This window comes from Serinus canaria, chromosome 3, assembly GCF_022539315.1.
Source record: "Serinus canaria isolate serCan28SL12 chromosome 3, serCan2020, whole genome shotgun sequence".
Classification (NCBI taxonomy): domain Eukaryota; kingdom Metazoa; phylum Chordata; class Aves; order Passeriformes; family Fringillidae; genus Serinus; species Serinus canaria.
In genome coordinates, this window is record NC_066316.1 from 28,177,634 (window position 1) to 28,195,332 (window position 17,699).

The 17,699-nt window shown below is 37.1% G+C and overlaps 1 protein-coding gene across 4 annotated transcripts in view; it reads left to right on the forward strand.

Moving 5' to 3' along the window:
• RBKS (ribokinase) overlaps positions 1–17,699 on the forward strand; it is a 73,628-nt gene that overhangs the window by 6,051 nt on the left and 49,878 nt on the right. For all 4 annotated transcript variants that reach the window (XM_050972708.1, XM_050972709.1, XM_050972707.1 and 1 more), the window contains exon 2: positions 14,674–14,806. In XM_050972708.1, the coding sequence (XP_050828665.1) occupies positions 14,674–14,806 (133 nt within the window). The remainder of the gene's footprint in view (positions 1–14,673; positions 14,807–17,699) is intronic.

Below are 17,699 nucleotides of genomic sequence, written 5' to 3' on the forward strand. Positions count from 1 at the left end.
AAAATCTGGGCTTGATTTCAGACCCAGTGCTGTCTGCCCCTTGTCTTCTTCTCTGACCTAGCAAAATTTGGGTGCATTTTAAATGCAGGATGTACAGGCTTAGCATTTTGTTTTTCTGCTCTGATTTTAGAGAACCTAACTGTTTAGAGAAACTCCTGTTTGCCTTCTCTTGTGTGGCAGGAAGAAAGCTGTGTCTTGGGGGCTTCAAAAAAAAAAAAGTGGATAAAATGAAGTTGATGAAATATTCAGTAATGGCATTCTGTAAGAAAATTGTCATCTGTGCATATACAGCTTTTGAGTATCTCTACTGGCCCAAACACTGGTGATACAGGGCCTAATCCAAGCTCATTCATATCAAAAGAAGCTTTTCACTGCTGCCAGCTGAAATTAAATTGTCATCCTCCAGCAAAATCTGAGTGAGAGTCTATTTTAGGGTGAGACAGAGTTTAATATTCTAGCATGTTAGAGGTATTCGGTGTTATACCCCAGACTTGAAAAGTTTCCAACAAAGTTCCTCTAACAAAAAATGACAAAATATTGAAGAGGGGAAAAGGAGGGAAAATGTCTGCTTGGGTGCTTCTTAAATTAACACTAAATAACTAGGCCAAGGCCACCAGGGACTTTTTTAAACTCATTACAAGGGCTGCATTTGCAACTAAGGTTATGAACCCCAAGCAAGAGACAGTGCGCCATTGATCCCAGCTGGCACCTTCTGAAAGAACTGTTGTTTGTGCCACAGAGGATGCTGTGGGCCCTCTCTGAGAAGGACTGGTGGTGCTAGAACACCTGCTCAGCCCTTGTCTTTGGCTCTTACCCATGAAAACGGGTTTTTTCCTCCCCTTCCTAAATGGAAATGTGGAAGTTTTAGAAGTCTCGGGAAATGTGAATGTGAAAGTGGTCACACAATATCTTTTAAGTTAAGCACAACAAAAGTGTTGCTTTCTGGATTCTATTTAATTGAAATGTCCCTGCCCTTTCACTTGCTGTGTTCATTTTGTGTCCTGTGCTACTGTGTACTGTAATTAGGCACTGTTTTTACTTCCAGAGGCCATTCCATTTCAGCAATAGCTAATATACCTCTTGTTTTTTTAGACTTCTTTATCTTGTTGAGTTTTAATAGTATGTATTTAGTAGTGCTTTTGAGCTAAAAAATGCCCCATGTGGTACTACAGGCAAGCCTGCACTACATGAATCCCAGTCACCAAGAACAGTGCTATTTGCCCTACTGTGCATTGGGAAAACATTTTGCAATTTGAGGACAGGAAGAAGGGTGTTTTGCTTTGTAAAAAGATAGGAATAAGTTAAGAGAATTGGAGAAAGATATTAAAAGGGGCAAAAATTATAGGAATTACCAAAGTTTTTACTGCAGGAAGTGTAAAGAGTCTACCTAAAGAGAAGAAATTGAGATAAAAAGCAGGGTCCTTACAGTCCTAACAGTGACGTGTCCCCAGTTGTCCAGAGGCCCCTTGCTTTTCTGCGTCTCTTTCTGCCAGTTGTGCCTATCTGCTTGCTTTCTGCAATTTTCTCGCATAGCTGCATGGCAAAATTCAGGGAAAAGCTCTCTTCTAGTCCTGCTGTCTTCTCCCAGCAGCAGTATTTTTGAAGATACGGCACCGGCACCGAGAGGGTTCTGTTACCTCCTCCTTCCCATGAATGAGTTCCCAGCTATCTGTTTCTTTTCCTACCAGCTGCAGTGTCTGGTCTGCTTAAGTTTGTAAATTGCTTTGAGATCCTTCAAGATAAAAGGTTCTTCTTAAGTGAGATCATTATCGCCTTGTACATTTCTCCACTCCCTTTTCTCAGTTCAAGCTTCTTTTCTCGACTTGGGGTCCGGCACAGTACTTAACGTTCCTAACTCATGGCAAAACACAGCTTACACACAAATTTCAGCTTCCAATCCTTGGGTTGTTTGACGCCTCTTAGAGTACTTCAGAGCTGAAGGTTAAATATATGTATTTTCCTGAGCTGATGCCAAGATGCTTAGCACTTGCCACACTGAGATCGTACTTCTGCATTTGCGTCTGACTTCATGTTATTTTGTGTGCTTCAAGAGACTGTGGAGTTCTCTTCCTCCCACTTCTGAAGTACTTACTCATTCTAGGAAGCATTCCAGCTACAGCGTTGCTCTGAGATCCTACACTGGGTTCTCATAGCCATACTTTGTTCATGTTCTTGTGGTTATACTGTATGCCTGTCAGGGCAGGGATTTGACTCCTCTGTGGTGTGGTGAACTTACAAAGGGGAACCCTGACAGGAGTTCAGAGGGCTCTCTGTTCAAACGTTCATAGGCAGTAACACAGTGTTTGGCCAGGAGAACCTTATTTTTGTTCAGCTGCAAGTCTTCTTGTCGTCTCCATCTTCTGTAGTTTAACTGGCTAGTAAGAGAGTTTTTCACTGCATGGTATCTGCGTGTTTATTCCCAATGTCACTCACATTCTAGTGAAATTTCCCTCTTTCCAATGAAAGTGAGGTCATCTTAAACCTGTGTTTATGATATTGCAGCCATTTCCATGGCAGTAGACTATGATATCATCAGTGGAGGATTATGCCTTTCCTATGTGTGTTAGCAATTAAAAATTATGGTTTGTGAGATAAAACTAGTATTTACCAAGCTTTTAGCTTTAGTCCATGTGAGACTGGGAAACTATTGCTTAATCCTCTAGAGAGTTCACATGGGTAATGGAGTAAATGAATCTAGAAACATTTTGATCCTAGCAGGTGATACGTTTTTGGGGTATATTTTCCTAATGAAAGAAGAAAATCAGCTACTCCATCTTGTGTTCTCTAGCCTGGTCAAGAACACTTGTCTGAAATCCAGTGGCACTCCTTACATACTCCTTAGTATTCAGAGCTAATTAATTGTTTGACTTAAAGATTCATAATTTTATGCTCTCACTAAATGTCATTTTTCACCTTTGGAGGTCAGTAAGCTATTAGACCCACAAAAGTAATACAACGTGATCATCAGTCTTTTCGTCTTTTTAGATGCCCTATTTGCCAGTTATCAGTAACTGAATCTCTTTGTTGAATCTTCCTGAAGGTGTACATGCTTTCTCATGGGCTGGTGACAGGAGAGGCCAGTTTCAACACCATAACTGATAAAAGATAAAATTCATCCATTTAAAATGCAGAGTCCAGTGTTAGAACAGTCACTAATGCTGCAAGATGAGAGTGGTGGACTCAAAATATAATTTATTTCATCCCTTCAAATACTTAAGAATTTTTAAGCCAAAGAAGTAGACTTTCCTCAAAAAGAGTGTGAAAAAAAAAAGGAAAAGACATTAGATGAATGTTTGTAGAGAATGGACATCATCAGCCTAGATATTGCAACGTGAGACAAAATTAATAGTAATTTTTTGGTAGTGTAGTTTCATTTCAGAAACACACTACTACTCTGTACATTTCAGCCTATCTATTTTCCCACCTAACACAAGTGAACTCTCATAAAATATCTCTTTCTGTTATCTGGGTATGACCATTTGGAAAAAAAATGTCAAAATGGTGTGCCCTAAGTACATACAAACTTGTTCAGTTACACAGAAGGTCTAGGATGTGAAAGGATTCTTCCTGAAATTGTTACCATATGAGTGACTATGACAGAAAGAAATTCCTTTTCCCATTGTTGTTCATTGAAATGGAACCAGGCTGGGATAAAAGGATAGACAAAATTATTATATGTAAGTTTTGGAGACTAAAATTACTAATGCCATAACAGTCCTGGCTCTTATTTCCTGACTATACAGTCAGGTGATGTTACAGCAACCTCCTGGGCATGCACCTTCCCCATCATTTTGCATTCCTTCTGAGGCTTCATCTGTCTGTTGGAAACCCAGAGTTGATACCTCAGTTGAAAGAAAGTTAAATGTCAGGAAGTAAAATGGTTATGATCAGGGAAGAGAATGTTGGGTTGAAAGCTTATTTACCAATTGTCCAATATCACAGTAAGAAGGGGGTTGTGTTAATTTGTGCTACAAAAAGATGTCAGTTTATCTCAGTAATGCTCTGTAGCATACGGCCGTTGCTTCACATTATAACATCCCACGTTCCAGAGGGCACAGCAATTGCCTTTTGCTCTCTGTAGGGCTGTTAGCAGCTGAGCTGTTCCAAGTAAATAGCATGCAAAGCATCAATACACTGGGCACTAGCAGTGTCAGTACTGCAGGGTATTCCTTGGGCTTCTGCTATATCCCATGATACACACTGAATATTAAGCTGTGTTATGAAAGTATCTATAATTTCTAGCCCAAATAAATACTTTTTCCATATAACTTCCACAGATTTGTAATGGTTTGGTTATTCTCCTACTATTACTGGAAACTGGTTTTGACCATTTAAATAAAATGCCTCTTGCCTTTTCAGTCTGGAGGTGTCTGTCGTGCAAGATTCACAACAGTCAAATAGGAAGTTGTCTAAAGGAACTTCTTTGAAAATATTTGTCACAATAGGCAGGTGTTTGGCACTAGATTTTAACACTCAACACTGAGAATATTATATTTTCTCCCCCTTTGTTAGACACAGAATGGTGTGATTATTATTCCATTCTGTCTTGTTAATGAATTACTTGCTGGTTCTACTGTTAAAGGAAATAACCATTTTCCTAGATGCATTTCTAGACCTAAGTGTCTTTGGGTGAATTTTAGGACTCCTGACAGTAAAGAGCTGCTGGCACAAATCAAGACCTGCAATAAAAATCATACAGAGTCGATGGTAACAAATTTGTGTAAAAACACTCTGGGCAGGCATATATATTATGTTGCCTCTAGGAACTGTCTGAGCTGTTCTTTCCATATGAGTGTACCAGTAACGTTTTGTTTGCTTTTATATGGCTCCAGTTGTTAGCTCCTATATCAAGCTGCAGTAAGTTATTTGATGCTGACATCCAGGTTCCCTTGAGGATCCTTGTATCATACTTTGAGCCTGGAGAAAATACAAAATTACTTTTCACTAGTATGTTGCCAAAGTAGGTGCAGCTTTGTAGAACACGTTGATCTCTGTGACAACTAATTATAAAATAAGAAGGTGGTAATGTTCCCAAATATATCAGTGTGCTCTCTTATGTATTTTATTCTTTCTTCTTTCCATTTCTGAATTTAGTTCTTTTTTCCTCCTTTTTCTCCTGTGCGACATCAATAGCATGTCATTGGTTGAACCATGAAATTTCCCCTAATTTGTTTTCGCCTCTTCTTGGTGTCCTTGTACATCATGTTCTTACAGTGCACTTCTCTTCTGTATTGCTCTTTCCCTCTCATCTTTCAAAAATAACTTTGACGTCCAAAGTATCATAACTCTCTTTTGTCGATTTATTCCATCCATCACTTGCTATATTTTCCGTGTTCTTTCAGATCCCTATTTATACAAAATATATAAAACTTGGTAGTATAAACAGCAGAAAGAAAAAACATTGGTCAGAGCTGAAAATGAAGGATAAGCAGATCAAGTTCAGGATTCGTGGGAAAACTGTCATTTTTCATGTTCTCAGCAGCAATGAGATTGAATATTCATTCCTTCTTCTAATTGTCTGATCCTGTTAGTGTTAATTAATTGGGAATATCCTGTTAGTATTGCTCAATAATTTTTAAAATTCATTTTCATTTTTCTTTTTCCCAGAAAGGACCAAGTGAAAAAATGCCCATTTGGAAAAAAAGTAGTTGGTGATTATGCTGGAACTCATACTACTCCATATAGAGACAGCAAAAATGTGCAGATTTTTCTTCAGTTTTTATTCCCTGTTGCTCATTAAATTCTGTGCTTAGATGGAGACACAGGGGTTTTCTATTGGTAGGCATTAGAAGCTAGGGTTATATGGAGTTACACTTTTCCTTCTGATATTTAGGGATCTACCTCTTCCAACAGTGCTTAAATTGTGAAAAAAGTAAAGGGACTTATCTGGAGGAGATTCATACCTGTCACAGCAGAGTTAACCTTGGCCAGTGAAGCCCACACACATTCCCCTCACACCCTGCACATTCTCATCTTTGCCCTGCAAGCCTTAATGTTACTGTAATCCCAAATTTTAGTTGGTGCCTTTATAATTAGATGGAACTTCAGAGAACACTTTCTTTTATCAGTGAATCAACAATAAGATAGTTTCAAAGTAAAAACTTGACCAAAAATTTATCCTGAAGTGGCTAGGCAGTTAAACTTGATGGTGGTTGTAGTGCCTTCTAACTGAACTATTCTATTCTATTCTATTCTATTCTATTCTATTCTATTCTATTCTATTCTATTCTATTCTACTATTCTTCTATTCTATTCTATTCCCATATAATAAATATACATGTATTTAAATCTGTTTATTGCTTTCATTATTTATGATACATTGAATAAATGTATGTAAGCAATGTCTCAGTTTGGTTATACTTTTCATTCATGACCCATATGGATTCAGCAGGAAGCACTGCACATATAAACTTGATAAAAAATATCATATTTCTCAAAATTACTATCCTGGCTATAAGCTTTTAGAACATCTTATTGAAGAAAATGATAAGTACTTGGACTGCACTGTACTTTGTCTTGATGACTCTGTACTGTGAAAACACATCTATGATGTTGCTTGTAATATTATAGTTTATAAAACACAATATGCTCATGTGCAAAATGCTAATACTTAATGGCGTGTGGAGGTTATTTTTATTTTTTACCTGAAAACGACTGACAGCAAGATTTTCTATGGTAGGTGCCATTTTCTGGATGATAGTAAAGTATAAGGATCATATTCTATCAATATCAAATATCAGTAAAGTATCAGAATAAAAAAAATAGTGCAGATTACTTTGTTGATTTACCAGTGCATAGAAAATTGTGATGACAAGAACAAGGACCATGTGGCCTGTCCAACCAACCATATTATTTCTTCTTTGTTCACTGTTGTCTGATAAATCCTTTTTTAAGAGGTATTAAAAAAAAAAGTTATATCTGCATGTCTTGTTTATCTTATCTGTCCTTGGACATGTAAAGATCACTCTTTGCTTGGGTCGCAAAGGTTGTTTTGTTTTGTATTGTTTTTTTCTGTTTCAGCACTGGTATATTTCATCATGATACAATGTTCTGTTCAGCACAGGAACTGTAGGCAGCCTACTTCAGTTCTGGGTGAGCACAGCCTGTTTCAGAGACAGTCTATTCTAACATTACTGTCAGATTGCATTGAAAATAATTATGTAACTGCCATTCCAAAAATAATGTAATCGAGAGACATCAATGAAGAACAACGTGGGAGGCAAATAAAGCTAGAGAGTAGCAATTCTGAAAATTTCTACAATCTTTCTTAAATACAAAACAGATGTTTGGTAAGAATGATGGAATGTTTGCTCAGACTTAAATATCTGAAGATAGATTTATTTGCGTTTTTTAAGTCTCTTTAGAGCTTCAGCTTCAGAATTAAACATTCCACACATTATTAACTCATCAATGTTGTTCCACCTTTTCCCCAGATTTAAATGCTAGTGATGTCAGGAAATGTTACAGGTTTGTTGTTCCATGAGAAAGCATTTTGGTAATTAGTAAAAAAAAATAATTTCTTTGTGTTGAAGTTTTCATATTCATAACATAATTTAGGAAATTGATATCTTAGTAATACCATGATTTCCCTGAAATGCAGTACAGTGTACTACCATAAATGTTTCAGGGCATTCATCTGAATGCCTTTCTATTTGCTTCAGCTTTTAATATCTAGGAGGGTAAAATCAGATTCTGCACAAAGGGTCAACAAAATTATTCACTGAAGTTCTTGAAGACCTGTGGACAGCTGTTCTCATTCTATGTGTTACAAGTTTTGGTCTTTTTCAACTGAAGCTGTGATTGTACATATAAGAAGATACAACTCTTGTGGCCCTTGTACATGTAGTCACAGCCATTCATTTAATTTTCTCCCTTGCTAGAGATTTTCTACAGTTGTGCCACTTCGACTGTTAACCCACTCAGTAATGAGATCTGCAAACCAGTTTGTCTATTTATATATAGCTATATATCTATTAATGTGCTCATATAAACAGTTTGTATATTTATCTGTTGTTTGTATATATTTCTGTTTCATAAAATACATATTTTCCCTGATGGCAAAGCTCATTGAAAAGATTCCTGCGGCTTTGCACCAGTTTATCATTCACTTGTTTGTGTTGTGGTGATAAATGTTTTTTGATGTAAAATCAAACAGATTAAAAAAAAAAAAAACCCTCTGAATGGATGATGGTGTAAAGCTTTTGCATCTCACTGTGCTGCAGAGGGACTCCTCTGTAAGTGTCAGTTATTGTGCCTGATACCAGCTTGGGTCGTGCTTCTATAGTGTTCATTGCTGTGGGCTACAGAAAGAACTCAGACCATCAAACATCCAAGCAATTGGCAAGGGTTTGAATTGTCTGAAAACTTTTGAGGTTTTTTTAAAAGAAAGTCTTGTAATGTTGAGGAACATAGAAGGAAAAAAAATATAGAGATTTGCTGTGATTTTTAGGGTTTTGTCAGTCGTTAAAGGTCTGAAGGAAGTCTACAAATCTAGAACCAGATTGCCTCATGCTTAAACCAAGCTCTAGTTAACTAAATTCCTGAGGTAATCTCTTTAGAAATCTTGGAAGTTTTCTACCTCCCAATAAGATATTTTAATGGATGATTAAAAGGGGTCAAAGCATAAATGAGTCAAGAATATCAGATTTTGAAAAGAGTGTGGTCTTTTTGTCTCCGTGTTATGGATACTTTCCCACAGCACATGTTCAAATCTTCAAAATGAAGCTAGACAAAACAGACCAAGGCTAAACCAAAATGTTAAGCCAAATCCAAAAGAGGTCTGAGACTTTTTCACCACAATGTTGTATTAAGTTGGAGGCAAGAACTGTTCTCTCCTTTGTATTTGTTCAGTTGTGAGAATCATGAAAGGCCAGTAAATTGTATGTACTAGACAGTGGCTAGTTACACCTACTCTAATCTCACTGGGATTTTCCCCATTCTAGGGAATTCCCAGGAGTGGAGAAAGAAAGTTTTGTTCAGTGATTCAAAGAGAACAGAATCAAAGCTAAATTCTAGAGCTTTCCATTATATTACTTTTTATTAAGTCAGTTTTTAATTCAGTATTTCTGCTGCTATTTTCCTACCCCGATCATCTTCACCTCTCTTCAGGAATTAAAGAAATCTGAATGTTTCTTTTGATACTATTTAAATAACGGTAATTTTAAGCATTTTTAGTGATATTTAATCTAATGTAGAAATTCACTTCCCTTCTGAGTTGCTCAATGAGAATATTGTTGGGCTTTTTTAGAGAAAAATATTCACGTGCTTTGATATTTTCCTTTCTCATGCATGCCATTCTCTGCAACATACTGACACTCTCTGCTTTTCCATACATCTGAGCTAAGCATACTGTACTACTTAAGTAAACCTTAGCAGCAGAGCATTAAGTGTTTCCAGCACAAAGTAGTATCAAGTGCAAGTTGCAGCTTTGGCTCAGGGCAGTCTGGCTGTACTGCTGCCAGCAGAGGCTCTCCTGTTCCTCCCTTCACAGGCCCACCTTGGCTGCTGGATGATGATTTGGATGAATGCGCTGATCCAAATGAAAATGACCCTTTGAAGAAAAATGTTTTGAATTATGAAGCTCTGTAAGCAATAAAAGCAGTGCTAGAGAAATAGTGGGGAGATGCTGTGCGAAGAGGGCATGGCTTCACATCAGTTAAAGCTGACAATAATAATACATTTTTTTAGTTTTCACATGTTGAAGACAATGAACAAACAGTGGTTAGGTGTGAAGAATCAGAAACAAACCATGATTAATTTCAGGATTAATTTATGCAAATTCTGCTTAATATGCATCTCTCCCTTTCCCCTTTTTCATACTTTCTATCTCTGTATGTGATCTAGTCACATGCTTTAGAGGGGAACTTTTTGAGCAAACCCAGAATATCAGGAAAGGTGTGCTAATGGCTCAGTACATTGTGCTTCCAGCTCTGATTCAGTGCTTCAGCACTATAGTAGAGGGTTCTGTTCTGTTTTTAATGCCATCCCTCCAAAAGGATGTCTGTCCTTAAATACAAATGCTAGTCAGCTCTAGCCTCTATGGGAGCTTGCTGGAAGAGTGAGTTGAAGTTAGTGCAGTGGTAGAATACTTATGTCTGTGCCTTTATTCATCCCAAGCCTCTGAAGCATAAGTGTATGTAAGATTCTTCATTTGTCACAAACAAATGTGGGCAGCATTCCTGTGTGCTTTACATTTAAATACTGTTTTGTAACAACTCATTTGAAATTATGAGTGAGGATATTCCTTGCTTGTAATGTCCAAAGTAATTCAAGATGTGTCAGTCTGAACTTTCCTCTATAAATATGATTCAGTTGTACTGTGCACAATTTGCAAAACATGCAGAGATTTTATTTTACTTAGAGTGTATTATGAGTTTTCAAGTTCAGTTTCTGATTGTTCATAAGACACAAGAGCTCAGTATCCTTTGCACCATTTGTCCTCTCAAAGGTGAGCAGAATTTGTCATGTAATCAAGGAGGAGTCTGTTGAATAGTAACTTGTATAGGGTTTTCCAGGTCCGTGTTTTCAAATTACGTCAGGAGTTGTAAATGGCTTTGCAAAACATTTTATGTAACAATTCTGAATGCCCATGTGACATTTTTTCTAATTAACTTACTTAGCCTAGTTTTGGAGTAACATTAGCTGTTTCATCACTTTTAGGCTATTTTGGGTATTCTTTGTGACACCATGAATAAGCCAAGAATTTATAGGGTTTCTTAATCATACAGATTAGTCATCACTGCCTGCTCATAAAAGAAGCCTGAAATGCTCATTAAAATTGTCTGATGTGAATCAAAAGTTAGTATAGTTGCAGAATTAAATCATAAGAGAATACCATTATATTAGCAAAGAAACCTGTTTCAGGAGTACTGGTTTCAGTGAAAGTTAAAACTGCCTATATAGATCAGTACCGATATCAGATCAGATATATAGATTAGTATATATCAAATTTATTTCATATGGAAAACAAGAATGGGCTTCTGAAGTGGAGAATTGGTCTGGAATGATTGGCAATCATGCCTAAAATGAAATATGGTGAAGGTTTGTTTGTAGAGATCTATAGGAAGTTGCTATGTGTTCTTGCTTGGTCTGTTTTAGCTTATTTTAAGAATTGAGCAGTTATAAATCACACGTGCACTTGATCCTTTGCCCTTTGCCTTGTACCTTTCCATCAAAGCAATAAAAAAGATCATCCCTAGTCTTCCACAAGCTGTTGGAACCTCACAGGCAGTTGTTATGCCATGCTACTTGAAACACTGAGACCAAAATTCTCATCTCACCAAGCCTGTTTTTTCACCAGTGAAATTATGATGCTGCCACTAGAGTTGCATGTTGATGCCAACATAAAAGAGAAAAGAATCAAGTCATAGTCTGGCCACTGTTAAAACAACAATATTATGGTTGAACATACTTGAATATGAACTCTGAGCCGTGCTATTAGGAGATGTGTGCTGGAATCACGAAAATTTATAATCTTTGCTTAAAAATATATTGACTTTTTATGGAAGCAAATTCTATTTAGAATAAGCTATAATCTCTAAAAAAAAACAGCTTAAAGAGGAAAAAGGAATTGAGAATTGATGCCATTTTCATACTTCAGAATTTAAATGAGAAGACAGTGTGAGCTGGTGGATTAAGCTGATCTCTCTTTTTGGTTTTGCCGCTGGCTTCTTGACTGACCCAAGGCATGAAAAGGCAAAATGAATTGACTAAGTTCCATACCTGCAAAACAGGAATAATTATGTTGTTCTGCTTTTTAAGATGTAGTGAGATGTGTGGATGAAAGGAACGATACAAGAGCTGCTATTTGTTCTTATTACCAAGGTTGGGTGAAACATCTTTCCTTACTGAATGGCGCCTAATTTTAGAGGTGTATGTGCAATACCCTGGCAGTAGCTGAAGAGGAGCTTCCTCAGCTGAACCTTGTGGCTTCATTCTGTGGTCCACAACTGTCTCTACTTTGGCTTCCAGTGGTGGAAATGGTGATAAATTGCAGGTGTTACCATTAAGGAGTATTGTTTATGTATTATTGTTTATCAATACTCTTTATTGTTGCACCTTTTTCTTTGAGAACCTCCAGTTACTCATTGTTGGAAACAATTTCCTGGATATATATATATATATAAGGTAATAAGTGTATTTTTAAAAAAAGCTTTTGTGTTTTTATTGAAAATGGTTTTAAACGTTTCCTAACAAAATGTTCCTGGCTTTGAATCTCTGGAAATGAGTGCTCTGAGCCGTATGTGTGATTCTTCGGGGGTTTATCTGTGGCCACCCACACAAAAGAAACCTGGTGACTGTGTATGCTATCCTAAAATGTGGCATGCTGTGTTAGTGCATGTCTCTGTTACTGTGGCTGCATCCCTACCTGCATCTCTCTGGAAACTACAACTACTGATGAAACACAGACCTGTAACAACTCCTTCAAAGCCAAAATCTTAATTTCTGGGAGTTTGGGACTTGTTTGACTTTGCTAGTTTCATTTTAGGTTTTCTTGACTTTCTACTGATCCTAAACCTTTGGAATGAAGAAATTGAAAATTAGAGGAAGAAAAAACGTGTTTGCTTTTGCCTGAGAATTTTCAGTAAATTAGACTGTGCTCTGTCATTAGTTCTGTAAGATTCTGCAAACACCCATATGCCCCAGAAGGTGCAGCATAAGCTCAAAAAGTAATATACACATTCTTCATATCCTTTAAAAAAACATTCTGTAGTGATTGCCTTGTGCAGAAGCACAGAATCATAGAACATTCAGGGTTAAAAGGAACTTTAAAGAACATCCAGTCACAACCTCTTCTGCCATAAGCAGGCACACTTCCCATTAGACCTAGCCCTTATCCAACCTGGCCTTGAACACTGCCAGGGCTGGGTCATCCACAACCTCGGCAACTTGTTCTAGTGTCTCACCACCCCCACAGTGAATAATTTCTTGTATTATCTAACCTTTTATTCTGAATTGGAAGGCTGGCACTTTTCAAAGAGTCACAGAATAGTTGAAGTTAGAAGTGACTACAGTATATCATCTGTTCCAAGCTCCCTGCTCAAGCAGGGTCATCCTAGAGCACGTGGCACATTACATCCAAGCAGTTCTTGAATATCTCCAGTGAGGGAGACTTTCTGGGTTCAGTCACCCACACAGTAAAGAAGTTCTTCCCCATGTTCAGGTGGGAACTTTCTGGGCATCAGTTTCTGCCCATTGCCTCCTGTCCTATTGCTCAGCACCACTGAGCAGAGTCTGGCTCCATCCTCCTGGCACTCTCCCTTCAGATACTGATAGACTTTGAAGAGATTCCCTTTCTGACATCTCTTCTCACGACTGACCAGGCCCAGCTCCCTCAGCCTTTCCTCACACGTGAGATGTTCCAGTCCCTTGATCACCTTTGTTACCCTCAGCTGGACCCGCTCTAGGGGCTCCACATCCCTCTTGTCCTGAGGAGCCCAGAATTCAGGTTTTGAATTTTGAAGCTGCTGTGAGATTTGTTGGTAAAATAAATTGATGTTATAAATTGACAAACAGAGCTGAAGTCAATCTCTTCATCATTAGGATGGATTCTTCAGCATTCTTTCAGACTCCCATTCCCCATTTCTATCTTGCAGACTTCTGGAAACTCTCTGAGGTAACTGTTGTTGACTGAGCAGGTTGTTAGTACATCATAGAATGCCTTCCCTTTCCATGTGTTGTGAACTTGTTTGTAGCAAAAGAGATTTAAAAATTACAATTTTAGGCCTGGTATCTGAAATACATGTCTTGAGAAGGCAGAAATTTTGGTTGTCTGAGTGTTGAAAATGGATCTTTGGGTTACGTATTTTAATAGAAATTGCAGAAGGCAGGTAGTCTTTGCATTCTGAGAAACTCTACCCCACAGTCTCAGTGGTGTCTTTTACTCTCTTCAACTTTTGTTTGAGATAGCAAAGCATCTGGTCGGGTTAACAAAACTGCAGTTTTGTTTTGTGTTTTTCCAAAATGGAAATGAAACCAGAATACACTCTTGATGGCTTTCGGCTTGTATTAATGCATCTGGTTCTGGGCACCCATCCGCAGTAGGATGTAAATGTGATTGGACTGCATTCAAGGAAAAAACAAAATGCTGAGAAGTTGTAAAGCTTGATTTGTAAGAGAAAAACTTAAAAAAGAAAAATCTTAAATATGTGCAGTGTGCCTGCATAACAGCAGAGGAGAGGCAGGTTTTGGTAACAATTACAATTCTTAGGGGTGTGAACACCAACAGAGTGAAAAATTACTTAAGGATAGTTTAAGAAGGTATAATTACATGTAATGGAATTAAATGAACTATATGTAAACTGCAGCCTAGTGTTACTGTAAAAAAAAAACCATGAACAGTGAGACCTATAGATTTATGGTTTATCTGGATTAAGTTAGCAGTGGAGAATCCCAGTCAGGGATTCGGTACAACTTCTGTAGAAACATGAAACATGAACAAAACAAATGCAGTCCTTCACTTGAGAGGACAAGAAACTTGACTGTGTGGCACATAAGGAATAAACTTCAACTAGTGGGATGTGGAGTAGAGCCCTAAAAGGTCTTTTGAGTATTTTTCCTTCTTACTGGCCAACTGTTGAGCCATTTAGGATTATAATGATGTAACTCTTATATTGAAGATGCTTGTTGCCTTCAGTCACTAATGTATGTAAATATTGCTTTAAATCGGAATAGCCTTACTACGCGATTGCCAAAAGCTGGAGAAACTATCCTGGGACAGAAGTTTTTTGTTGGTTTTGGTGGGAAAGGAGCCAACCAGTGTGTCCAGTCTGCTCGACTTGGGGCCAAGACCTCACTGATCTGCAAGGTAAGTACTGACTTGTTCTTCAATTACAGCTGAACTGAATGTTCAAATGTGCAAATTCCAGTAAACCTTTTGGTCACTTACCAAAAAGCTTTTGGTATGTTTTTAGCTTTTTAAAATCTCTCTCTAATTCTCTTTTCTTATTTCAGCAATAAATTTAAGCATGGAGGAGGCTGTTTAAGAACATTGCCAGAACCAAAGACTAGTTGGCTACAGATCTGACAGAAATTGCATGTAGAGAAGGATTGCAAAACTTAGGTTGAAATACCATGGAAAAGAGAATTGGGAAGAGTTAGACATGTTCAAAATTTAAGAAATCTTGATTAGGCCTTCCTTTTTATGTTCCCCACTGTTACAGCTATCAGCACTTCATTGATGGCATTCAGGTGCTAGAAACTATGGTCGCTCTGAAATTTACTTTGTAGATGTTTAAAAATCAGACATTGACAAGCCAGTAACAAATTTGAGAAGGAATGTAAAAGTGCTTTTAGGGTTGAATCATTATCTCATTACTTGAGGTGAAGATAAGGTGATCATATCCAAATTCTAGCACCTTTGTGTGCTATGGGATATTTTTGCCTACTTTTCTGAAACATCTGATGTACTGCAGCTCTAAAGATGTGCTCACAGACCATTGGGCTGATTCAACTTGTCAGATGCTATATTCTTACAATGCTTTTCTTTGATTTTTGTCATTAAACATTATAACTTTTGAGGGATCATTACTACGGTTAAGATCAAATTTTTTCTCTCTGTAGTCTTTATTGTCTATCCAGTGCTAACTGTAGATGAAACTTCAAATTGACTGGACATACTTTGTTTTTTGCCATAGCTGGGGAGGATGCTAAATTTGTTGGGATCATTGTCTGTCAAGGATTTTTGAGAAGTACTGCAAACATCTCGAGGAAGTCTTCCACACTGTTCTTTCAATTCAATATTTAGACTAAACAATGTTGGCTATAAATTTAAATTACACCTGAAAGCTTTTCTGTGAGTTATTATCACTAGTTGTTCTACAGTGTGGGGTTGGTTTTTTTGGCAATGTTTGCACTTCTGTCATATTGTGTATATTTGATCATCTTTGCATTCAAGAACGATCAGATTCAAGTACAAGATGAACTGGCAGTGAATTCCCTTCTAACATTTCCTGCTAAATGTTAAAGGGTTTTTTTCCATTGCAAGTGTGAATTTTGTTTTATTTTTTTCAGTGATCTAGCCCTTTGTTCAGTGCAATGGAAACATACACATTCATAATAAAATTTAATAGCTACTATGTTTTCTAAGTATTTTCAAAAACATATTTCTGTTATTTCATTAAAACCCATTCTTCTTTCTGTCTTTCCGTCTTTCCATCTTTCTGTCTGTCTGTCCGTCTCTCTCCTTCTCTTGTTTTCTCTTTTTTTCTGTTGTGTATTTGTTGGAGAAAATGTTAGCATTTTCTATTTTTTTAATTTTGAAAGTTGTTATTTACTTTTTAAAAATTGCACTTTATAGCCTCACAAAATACTATCTCATATAAGTCTCATATACAGTCTTATATCTGCATAGGTTAATGAGATATAAAATGTCTTCCTTAATAAATTAAGAAGAATCTGGCAATAATGAGCTTCTACAATGAAATTATTTTTACTGCAACAAGTAATCTGAAGTATTTGGTAGTTCTTTAGGCTGGATTGCCCCTCACACAAATACTCTGTGCTCAGTTACATGCTTTGCTTTGGTCATATTTCCCAACATATTTTATCTAGTGTGGATGCAAAAATTACTTCTACAATCTGAAGTTAAGAGAATGGAATCAGTACTAAAGGGTCGTTATGTTGGTGTGTGTCATCCTCTTAGCAGCAGTGTAATTTAGAGGATGTCCTTAACAAGACTGGAGGTAGACATCTCAGATCAAGTGACAAGGAATTCTTCATACCTCAGAGCTTTAAAACACAAGAGCCAGTGTTTGGTGAGGGTTTGAGAGCGAGAGAATTATAATGACTTATTGTTATGACTAGAGATGCCGCAGAGTGCTGTGGAATTCAATGTAAAAATTGTAAAAAATGTTTAAAAATTGAGTTTCAGTAGTGGAAGTGCAAGTGGCGTTCTGTTTCCTGCCTGGATGTCTCTGCAAATGGCCACTGTTACTCTGAGTTATTGATGTGTGTCACAGTAGCAATCAATTTCCTCCTTCCTGTAAAACAATGTACTGATGGAATAGTTACAGAGAAATGTAAAGGATTCCTTTCAGAGTACTGAAGGATCTAAGCACATAAATTAATTGCTCAGGTTCATACAAGAACACTGTGGCAGTGCTGAAAAAATAGGTGTTCTAGAGGGATTTTAAACTCCCCTAACTATTTTCTTTCATTTTCTCGTGAGCAATCCCAAAAAAATCTGTTTGGCATCCTAGAATAAGAGGGTGGAGGGACATTGGTCTGAAGGACATTGTACGTGCTGAAAAACATCCTCCTTTACTTCTGACAATTTGGAATGATCTTCACTGGACATTGCTGATATTGCATATACTAAATTCTGTTTAAGCCATGGCTGCATTTGTTTCCTGCCTAGAAACAGAGTTGTATTACCATGTTGCGTTGTCTTTTTAAATGATCCATAAGCCAAATTTAAGTTAAAGTGCTATAGCCTAAATTCTCACTTCACTGTATGAGTATACCTGTATCTCAGATGCAGGGCAGAGTATGATGGGTATCTTCAATTGTTTTTTTCCTTTTGTATTACTGTCTTATGCTTGTCTTTAGTACCTGTTTAATTCCCTAATGACAAAAAAGAGTAAACACTTGAAATAAGAAACAAAATATAAAGTAAATAAAAATTATCAAGAGGTACATGCTTTTTGTTGTAAATTATTTTCAGGTACAGATGAGTTTGATTTTTAAGCTGCTAGAATTCT